A 10,910-nucleotide genomic window follows, 5' to 3' on the forward strand; every position below is an offset into this window, starting at 1 on the left:
GATTTAGTTGATTTGCCACGGTCTGAACGCGCCTAATGTAGTCAGATACATTTTCTGACTCCTTCATCTTCATGCTCTCTAACTTGGCACGTAGAGTTTGGAGGTTTCTTTGAACACCTTTTCTAAAGTGTCCCACGCTTCTTTTGAAGTAGTTGCCCTTGCAATCTTCTTAAAACCCGACTCGTCAACAGCCTGGAACAGCATGTATAATGCTGCCTTATCCTTTGATCGCAATTCTTTTAGCGCCTTGTTTTGCGCCACTGTATAACCTGTGGTATCCTTTGGTTATTTGAAACCTTCTTTGACCACCTCCCATGCGTCTTGAGAACCGAGAAGAGCTTTCATTTGGATGCTCCAATTCTCGTAGTTCGTCTTTGTTAATCGCGGTACCAACATTTGACCCATCATATTCGTCATCGGCTCTGATACCAATTTATTGAAATAAAAGCTCGCTCTAATACTAATTTGTTAAAATAACACTCATGAAACTGTGAAGGAGATGTCGAGAGGGAAGAGACAAGGAGATAAGGAATTCTAAAAAACCTTTTTTCTATTACATTGTAAGACAATTTCTCTCTCTGCTTTCTACTTGCTCTACTTTCTCTACTTTCTCTACTTGCTCTAATTGCTCCTCTTTTTACACTCGAAAACAAACTAATTTAGAGTAAAGGCTAAAATTGGCTATTCCATATGCCATCATTTTATCCCATATGCCATCCTTTTCTAACTCAGTATTCTTAAAATAGTTTCACTATTCCGCCTTTCATTTTTTTTTACTTTTGGCCTAAGCTTACTAAAATTAACAAAAAAAAAAAAAAAAAAAAAAAAAAAAAAAAAAAAAATTTAAAACTACCCTTTTCATTTAAGTTTATTCCAAGAAGAAATCGCCTAAAATCGGGCGAGAAAGAAAAAGTCCATCGGGTCGGATTCGGGTTTGGGTAGTCATCTGCAGCCCGGAGGAGGAAGTCGGACCACGACCCAAGCCTGCGCAACATGTCTGCAACACGAAATTTGCAGCCTACTTACAAGTTATGTCATGACCCAATACCACGCTCGCAGCCTGTAACCTGTGATCCACTACGATGGCCCAAGTCCACAGCCCAGACACCCGCAACCCAATGAAGAACAGAACCCAGAAACTGCGGCCCGATGGAGTGACGACTCAATACATAACCGCACACCTCAAGGAAAAACTCAAAGTCTACGCCTCGACCCGAGTAGCCTTGACAGTGGTCGACTCGAAGTCTATGTATGCTTCAACCCCTCTCGGTGACACATGGCGATACTTGCAGTGGTCGACTCCTTTGGCTGCACGACTCGACTTGACATAGCACAGCTTCTCGGCTAAAAAATGTGTCACTCGGCTCGGTATAGACATTCTTATACCAATTCCTATATTTTCGACCCTTCCATAGCTAAATTTGACCTTTATTAAGGTAATTGAGGTCAGTATAACGTCCTATTTCCAAGTTCAAGTTGATTAAAGCTAGAAATGCGTGTTATTAACGAAAATAAGTTGGGCGTTCGAATAGGAAACAACTCCTGACGATGGTTAGAGCAACTTCGAGGAAATTGAATCCCAAGGCCAACCAAGTAAGTGACCTTACTAACAACATGGTTATATTTGATGTTTTGTGTTGACACGTGCCCCATGGTTCTGCACGTGTCAGATATTTGATATGTGTGAATTGTTTATGAATCGATATGACTATGATAAGATATGTATATTTTATGATATGTGAATTCTATGATAACTCTTACGGTTTGATGTGTGAAATGATATGTTTGAGATAAGATACGAGAATGGTGCAATAGACGTGATGTAACAATATGACTAAGATATGTTCATAAAACGATATGGTTAGGTTATGTATAAAAAATGATATAATTATGATAGATTGATAAAATGATATGGTTAGGATACGTTCATGCAACGATATGACTAGGATATGTTCATGCAAATTTGAGATCACCAAATTTTGACACTTAAAATTCCACTCAAATATTTGGGATTATGTGGCAAGCATGCATGTTTGAGTTGACCAAATTTTGACACTCAAAATTCTACTCAAACTTGTGGGGGTTTATTTGGCAAGCATGCAAGTTTGGTTAAACCAAATTTTGACACCTCAAAATTTCACTAACATAGATTTTTCCATTAAATCATTGTAATTAAACAATTAATTTGAATAATGAATTTCAAATTAAGGTAACATTTAATTAAACTATTTAATTAATATTTAATATTAATTCAAATGTCAATCTCAATCAATTCGGACACATAATTGATTAAGATATTTAAATCTTATTTAAATATCTCACATCCTCTCTTTTTGTTTAATTAGTAAATAAAACAAAAATGCGGTTAAATATATCGTATATATGTAGCGCATATTCCCTAATTTGAATTCGAACACTTCGAACTCACTCGTCACACTGTTCTATGGTTTAGTCCGATATGAGCTAGCAGAGGGACCTAATGGACCTATAGATCATGGGCTCCAACGATCCAAGATTAACCGGCTAAACTCATTAACCTTGTTAACCAACATTCGTTAACTAATAGGACACTCCACTATAGCTAGTAGTTGCACTCCCCTCACTATAGATATATTTCTGTCCATTTGATATAACCATGATTAGTAAGTCGATCCTTCACAGGTTGTTTGTAACTAGAGCTGGGTCAATTTACCGTTTTACCCCTAAAGTTACTTCTTGTTCCTTACATCTCACTGATCCTCTAATGAACAATTGGTTTGTGGTCCAACTAGTAAACCGAATCCCTCTCAAGCTAATGAGAGGGTGGGGCCCCTTGTTCAAGACCTGGAGTTAGTGCTTAAGGGAACTACCTCTCTTCTATTCCTAAAAGTGGGTAGAGTGAATTCCATCTTGCACCCCACGTCCCCAGCCATTCACCCAGTCTTACCCTTGAAATGGGAGGCCTATTGAGTCGGCGAACTAGAGCCACTCTCACCCATGCAAATCTAAGGATAATTCCGAATAAACAGGAGTTCATGGTTAGCTCAGGATTAAAACCGAGTTACCTAGGTTATCAAATGAAAAGAAAATCAGTCTCAACAGTAAACGACATTATAAAGTGAGAGTGGTTTTCTTCATGGTCCGATCTTATGCAATACTCATTGCATAGAACGCCCCCACTCACATGTCTCCACATGTACAATTTAGTGATCACATTGTTTATATCATATACAAAAGTGGGCCGCATCCATAGTGTCCAAAGAATAAGGTACCCAGCCTTATCCTTATACTATAGATCATTTTGACTATATATATTTGAACTTAATCCACTCTTATGTCTCTACATATAGTTCAAGTAATCATACTATAGCCAGAGTGTTCATAGTTTATTGGATTTAGATTAATGATTGTAAAGTTCACTTTATTCAATAACAATCTTTACTGAATAAACAACAATAATAAATTTATTGAAAATGGAATATGTTTTTGTTTACAAACTATGAGTTTTAGGACATATAACCCAACACGATATATGTGATAAATTGATATGTTCATGATATGATATATTGTGATGCAAGGGTAACGACCCTAAATTTTTTACTTAATCTAAGGTCGCTACTATATACATATCATGAACATTGAATGTGGAAATAATTCATTTAAACTTCTTTATAAAACATAAACTTTCATCTTAAAACATTGTCATGGACTTGCGTGTTTGAAAATATCTTTAAAACGACACAACGAAAGACTAAATAAAAATAAATACACATTTTAAATAAAAACATCCTATCCTACTAAGTCTAAGAAAATAAATCCATCTACCTTATATATGTGTCATGATCTCGAGTTGCGATGCCATCGTCAACCGATGTCTTGCATTTACCTAAAATAGAAGTAACACGTCGCCTGAGTATTTTAGAAATACTCAATAAGTGACTTCATTATTGGGGTTAAATGCAAACATATACAATTTAATGAATGCTATCATAACAGTATATTTTCTTACGATGGGTATCCTAACGGCAACTTGGATGTGTACTTAATTTTCCTATACACGATCCACACGTTCAAGTATGGACCCACTAGTCGGTTCGCACACCTCCTGGGCCCCTTTTTGGTCGAGCGAGCATTCTCTGGTAGTTGATGATGCCAGACACCCGTTAGAAATAGCGACCGCCACGACACCATTATGATAAACATAATGATCGTTTCTCTGCCTCATTGCATACGCGTCCGTACTATTACAAAAAATATGGGGTTATCCCTGAATGCATGAGCATACAATATTGCATGAGGTCTCAACATTTTTCTATTTTCATTATTAATTAATAAAATCCCGCTAGCGTCTTCCTTCATATCATATCATTTATTATATCGTTTATCATATCTTCCATGCGTATGCTGGGGTTGTATTTCATGCTAGTTCTTCGTTTTGCATGTCAATCATATCATATCATTCATATTACATACATATGTCATACCATAACGTTTCCATGCTTCCAAACATAACAATTCTCATGCACATATCATACCATATCATATATCACAACAGTCATATAACATAACTCATGTATGTCTTCCACATATCACACCATAACATATCGTATCACAATATATCATATCATAAACATATCAATTTATCACCATAACATATCGTATCACAATATATCATATTCGTCATTCATATATCATATCATTTCTTAAACACTTCATAGTCATACCGTTCCATATGCATATCTAGTTATATCGTTTCTTAAACTTGTCATAAGCTTATCCTTCTTATACATCTCATAGTTGTATCATTTCGTGAACATATCTTAGTCATATTGTTTCCAAAAGTATCCTAACCATATCCTTTCATGAACCTATCCAAATCATATTGTTTCGTTAACGTATCCTAGCCATACCATTGCATGAACGTATCTTAACCATATCGTTTTATCAATCTATCATAATCATATCGTTTTCTATACATAACATAACCATATTTATTCATGAACATATCTTAGTCATATCGTTACATAACGTTTATTGCATTCTTCTCGTATTCTATCTCAAACATATCATTGAACACATCATATTGTAAGAGTTATCATATCATTCACATATTATAATATATATATATTATATCATAGTCATATCGTTTCACAAAAAACCCACACGTATCAAATATATGACACGTGTAGAATCACGAGGCACGTGTCAACACACAACGTCAAATAAGACCCATTTGCTTGGTTAGCCTTTGCCGAAGTTTTTTTTTTTTTTCTAATTCCAAACTAGCTTGTGAGGGCGTTGTGGTGCGATGGAGGGTAGAGGCAGAGATGGAAGACGCACGAGTTTGGGTTTTGACTCTCGATTTTTATGAATTTGTAATCTTCCATTGGTCCGTGAACTTTTGATGGAAATCCTCCGTCGGAAGCATTTTCCAATTTCCATCTCTAATTTAGAAAAAAAAAAAAAAAAAAAAAACAAAAAAACAAAAAACAAAAAACAAAAAAAATAAAAAAAAAAAGAAAAAAAAGAAAAAAGGAAACCGGAAAAAAGTCCAATTTGGGAATTTGATCTAATTACACGACGGCGAAGGAGGAGTTGGATCAACGAACAGGCAGGTCCCAAATTCCTTCTCCCGTTTTCTCAATCGAAGCTCAGCCATGGTGTTGAACAGTCCTGTCGTTGTTTGGGTCGCCAATCTTTCTGCCGATCTCTGTCAATACGTCGCCTGTAATCCCGAGCGCTTGAGCAGCGACCATGTTCTTTACCTCATCTTCTGTTTCCCTTTCCACCATATCCGACGTATCTCCCTTTCCCTCCTTTCCTCCCTCTGCCTTCCCTCTCTCTCCTCCTCTTCCTCCTCCTCCTCCTCCTCCTCCGATTCCGATTATTCCAATACCGACGACCTTGATTCCTACGATTACAATTCTCACTCCGATTGATTTCCTCTATTGTATTACCTGTTTCTGATTTGTAGTATTATGACTGTTGATTCAATCTGATGTTGGATCTCTCTTGTAAACTTATTATATAATTTTACCAATGCATATTAGACGCGTGATATTGTAAATTTCTTTGTTGTTTGTTCCTTTCGTTGTTTGACCTGGGATGCATTTCCTCTATCTTACCTTGGTTTGTGTTCTTTCATTATGTTTAGTCATGGATCTGATTATTGTTCTCACTTTTCTTCCATTATTTTCTCTCTTATGTACGAAGAAAATGGCTTCTATGAGGTGGTATTCTCGCAGGATTGCTTGGATGTGGTCCGTCTTATCTTCCTTTGAGTTCAAGCTACTCCTTTATACGGGTACCAAACATTAGTCCCATACGATGATTGGAGGCTTGGCTGTTCATTCTATTCAAAATTTTCCTTTGAAATCTCTGTTGGAATTCCTTCTAATTCTTGTTCAAAACCTTTAATCTTTGATAGTTCATACACCTTTTGATTTTTGTGTTAACTCGCCCCGGTTTATTTGATATCTAACAGAGGAAGATTCTTTACTCTATCAAACGGCATTCTGAATCTTGGCTGTACTTACTTTCCCTTTGGTGACGGAAGTTTGGTTCAAACTTCTCTTTCAGTTATCAGTTCAGTCTGAAACCAGTGTTCCTTTGGAAGTCTGTCATTCTGATGTTTATTTGGTGTTGTGGTTATACAGAAGAAGAGGACTTTTATGCATAAGATTGATGACTGCAACTCAAATTTGGCAGTCGGTGAAGTTTGCTCATATTTAGGATTAAAAATGTTAAAATGGTCGATTTGTTTCTTCTTTTGCTCATATGTATTCTTGGTGTTGTTTCTTTTTTTGCTTGTTTGCATCATCATACATGAAGTCTTTCAGTAACTTCTCCCATTTCTTTTGTGCTCAATCCCCACGTTGCTTCAAATTTTATTATGAAAAAGCTGTTTGTCCCTGTTTTTGTTCTTCCAGTCTTTCTCTTACCAAGCATGTATGAGGAAAGTTTAGTTGCTGGAAATTTTATGCATCGTCTTCATTGATTTCGAAGGTATTGTGGGAAGCAGAAGCAAGTTTATGTACCTGAATAGATTCATGCATGCGTATTATAGTCATGCATTGCATATTTAACATGTGAATGCCCTGCATTACATTGGATAAGCCAAAAGAAAGATTTAGTAAATCTACCTTCATGAAATTTCATTTAATCATGGTATGGTTTGCATATTCATTACTCGAATAATGATCACATGGTCTGAAACTCTATTATGTTGAAATATGGAATGTTGGCGTTTAACTTTTCTTGACACCATGTATGTCTTCATGATCGGATACTGGTCTTGTTGTAGCTATTTGTACATGTTCCTTCTCTTATTTTTTCCTCAAGAGCAAGGTTCATTTGATCTATGGTTCGTTGAACTCATTAGTTATCTGATGTTGCTTGATATTCTTGCATTGATAAACCTCACTGCAGCCTGATTCTCACACTCGACCTGAACTTTGATATGCATGGGTTATCTTTATCTGAAGCAAATTTGAACATGTCAAACATTGATTGTTGTGTTCTGGCTTCAGTTCCTTGTTGATGAGCCTGAGAATTCTGGCAGCATACACTTGCAGCTTCTCCTTGTCTAAAGTTGAGTCTGGTTAGCTAAAACAAATCTTTCTTCTTCTGCACATTTTTCCTATCTTGTTTAGAAAAAAAAAAAGAGAAAGTGATCTTATGAGTACCATGAATGTCCATGTATCTATGATTGTAACAGTCCAAGTTACTGCTAGTAGATATTGGCCGCTTTAGCCCGTTATGTATCGTCGTCAGCCTCACGGTTTTAAAACGTGTCTACTAGGGAGATGTTTCCACATTTTTATAAGGTATGCTTTGTTCCCCTCGCCAGTCGATGTAAGATCTCACAGTAATATTGTCTACTTTAGACATAAACTCTCGTTACTTAGCTTTTAGAACCAACTAAAGGCCTTATGGATGTTATTATTCTCACATATGTATGATAGATCTGTCATAGTACATTTTTTGCACCTAACATGATCAACTTGATTATGAAGAAAAACACATACAGATCAGTAGTAGTGGTAGTAGTTTTTGAGTTGTAGCTTCTACCTTATTTGACAAACTTGGTGGGCCAGATAGTTAGAGTTTTAATTCAAATGTTTTGTTCCCGCTTCTAGGCCTTTTGTGATAGATAATGCTTGAATTGAATATAGTCTCTGCTCAGCTGTTTGCCACTTGGAACAGGTTGAAAAAGACAATGGATTTGGCCAATTTATTGAAAAAGACAATGGTAGGTGATGGTTTTCAATGCTTAGGTTGGATGGGAATGCTTTTCTCTCTCACTCTGCCCCCCGCAAGCTGGAAAAAAAACACCTTATTTTCTGCAAACGGTGGTCTCCATTTATGTCGTGTTTTAAGAGCTTCCCACACAGGTGATGTATATACATTTTTGGGTGCGCGCAGGTGTCTTCCAGAGTGCTTTTAAATGAAGTGTTTGTAGCAAAAGTACTTGGTAGAAAGAAATCTGTGATGTTTTCTCAAGACTAACTTCAAGCATTTTTTGGGGATTTTTATGAAAACCGTTTTACAAATTCTTTCTCACAAAACAAATATTGTAGTTTTGGAAAAATGTCATATTGTAACGAAAAGGTGTTATTGTCATTATTGTCATGTTTTTAATTAAGTTTATTTTCTTTTAGTTTTGGAAGCATGAAAATTTAAACCTAGCACATAAATACGATAGTTTTAGGGTTTAGGGTTTAGGGTTTAGCGATAAAAAAAGCAATTCTTCTACCTTCTTTTTAAATATAGCTTAGAGATACAAGATTGCATAGCTTTTTAGACTATTTTATGAACAAAAAGCTTTATAACTGGTTTAGAGTTTGTTTATACAAACAACAAATTTGTGTCATTATGAAATTCAAATTTATATTTAAATAGGAGAATTAAAAGAGCTATACAATACAAAATCCTATTTAAAATCGACCTTCCACTAAAAATATATATATATATATTTTTTACATTACATTTTATACACAAAAATAAGAATTCATCTCTTTTGCGGCTGTGCCTCACACCACAATACCAAAGAACAGAGCAGAGCAGAGGATGCTGATGATGATGAGATTGAGATTATCTCTTTCTCTTCTTCATTCAAATTCTGCGTTGCAAAAATAAATAGAACATAAAAGGGTCAGTTCTTTCCATTCAGTGTCAATGGCTTCCCATTTGCTTTCCTTATTCTGAATCAGTTTCCATGCTTCCCATGGCTTTCAACCCTGTTGGTCTCTGCAGTCAAAACCCACAAAGCATTTTCAAGTTCCAAGTCATAGCCATAGCCATTTACCAGACGGTTTTCAAAGAACAAGCAAGGAGCAAGGTTGTGTTACCTTCTTTGTGGTCTTCTTTTCCATTACTTCATATCTCTCTTGGCTCATTTCAGTCAGCCATGCTCCAGGGCTCACCAGCTGACACAACAAACCCCCAATCACTAACCCACAAACAAAGAAAGAAAAGGAGGAAGGTGGTGGTGGTGGCGGCGGTTGCTTACGAGTAAGCTTCTCTGAATCATCTTTGCTCTCTTTTTGGGTCTTATTGGGAGCTTGCACCCCTTCATGGCCATGAAGTCCTCTTCCTTTTCTTTGCTTGACAGAGCAATCAACAGCTTTGGCCAAACATAGCAACCTCCTCTCTCCTCGTGCCCGTTCTCGTCCACCACTGCTGCGGTGGATCCTCTGGTGGCGTAGTAACGATCCTCCTTCTCTGGCGACGGCGCTGTGCCTGCACCACCGTTACGCAGTGTAGCAACGCCTTCAGAATTCCTGCCACCCAAACAGATCCAACAGCAAACAAAATTGTTTCACCAAACCCTCTCTTGAATTGCTCTCTTTCCTAGCTGGGGGAGGAGAAGAAGACCCAACGACACAAATACATAGCCCAGGAAAGCACAAAGTAAAGTAATGAATCGAGAAAATTCAGTCATAATCGTCCTTTTTTTTTTTTAATCTGCTTTCAAGTAGTGTGGAAAACAACATGAATTGGGCGTCGATTTCTAACCTAGTTAAACGATTTGGTTGGAGTGGGGTCCTTTCTTTATCCGAAGTAGAAACCACACAGCGATCGCCCCGAGATCCGATTTTGTTCCGTAGGCCGCCGCACAATCTCTCGGAGATTTCTGGGTCTTTGATTCTAGCACATCGCAGTCGCTTCCTCTTTACCCACTGTATGAAAACCTCCGGTTCCAGAGCCTTACATCCACTTTGATTCTGATTCCTGACCTCCGTCTCCATATCTGCGAAGGGGAAAACAACGAGAAATTCATCAATCCGTTTGGAAATTTCCAATTGAGACAACTGTGGAAACAGAATGAATTCGACAACGCTAGAGAACAACGAGGCTAATCAGGATTCTTCCACAAGTCTCCCTTTCTCAACTTCGAGGAGAACTCGCATAGGAGATTGCAAAAGTGGAAGAAACGATCTCTAATCACAAGATCTGATGAAAAACACGCCCTCGCCAAATCAAAGACAGTGAGAGCGCATGAAAGCGAAGATGAAGGAGGAAAAGAAAACCGAAGAAGAGGAATACTCACAATGAGAGAGGACGATGCTTATGAACGACAGAAGAAGGTTTATCCGATGAAGGAAACTCAGATCTTCCAAGGAAATTGCAGCTCCGATCGTGATACTCAATTTGGAGCCTCGATGACCAGAAAAAATCTCGGGATAATCGGGTTTGTGGTGTGGAAATTTCCCAGCATTACTAGAGAGAATGTGTGGTTGAGTGAGCTTGTTGAAGCCTGAGCTATGGCTATGGCGGTCGTCTTCTTCGCTGATGCTGTTTCTGATTTTCTCTCTCTCCTCGCCCTCTTCTTCTTCTTCGCTGATGCTGTTTCTGATTTTCTCTCTCTCCTCGCCCTCTTCTTCTTCTTCGCCTTCAATTTGGTTCGAAGAAAAACGGAAGTTCAATTC

The 10,910-nt window shown here is 37.4% G+C and overlaps 1 protein-coding gene and 2 long non-coding RNA genes across 4 annotated transcripts; 2 read left to right on the forward strand and 1 right to left on the reverse strand.

The window, feature by feature from the left end:
* Positions 1-5,448: 5,448 nt before the first annotated feature.
* On the forward strand, positions 5,449-8,604 carry LOC147793230 (uncharacterized). Its single transcript, XR_015420405.1, has 2 exons — positions 5,449-7,805; positions 8,185-8,604. It is a non-coding gene; the product is annotated as an uncharacterized LOC147793230 (long non-coding RNA).
* Positions 8,605-8,895: 291 nt separating this feature from the next.
* LOC111790980 (uncharacterized) lies at positions 8,896-10,667 on the reverse strand. 2 transcript variants are annotated; one of them, XM_087122596.1, is made up of 6 exons: positions 10,532-10,570; positions 10,333-10,434; positions 9,997-10,231; positions 9,491-9,761; positions 9,330-9,407; positions 8,896-9,228 (listed from the first exon to the last, which is right to left on the reverse strand). In XM_087122596.1, exons 3-6 carry the CDS (start codon positions 10,227-10,229, stop codon positions 9,178-9,180), a joined length of 633 nt encoding a protein of 210 aa, XP_086978722.1. In that variant the 5' UTR covers positions 10,230-10,231; positions 10,333-10,434; positions 10,532-10,570; the 3' UTR covers positions 8,896-9,177. The 2 variants fall into 2 exon arrangements, with proteins under 2 accessions (XP_086978722.1, XP_086978721.1); XM_087122595.1 differs by lacking the exon at positions 10,333-10,434 and having other exon boundaries at positions 10,532-10,667.
* Positions 9,356-10,015, forward strand: LOC147793231 (uncharacterized). The gene is made up of 2 exons (XR_015420406.1): positions 9,356-9,492; positions 9,593-10,015. It is a non-coding gene; the product is annotated as an uncharacterized LOC147793231 (long non-coding RNA).
* Positions 10,668-10,910: the final 243 nt, after the last annotated feature.

This window comes from Cucurbita pepo, chromosome 3 (genome assembly GCF_057944985.1).
Source record: "Cucurbita pepo subsp. pepo isolate OVF chromosome 3, ASM5794498v1, whole genome shotgun sequence".
NCBI classification, from domain to species: Eukaryota; Viridiplantae; Streptophyta; class Magnoliopsida; order Cucurbitales; family Cucurbitaceae; genus Cucurbita; species Cucurbita pepo.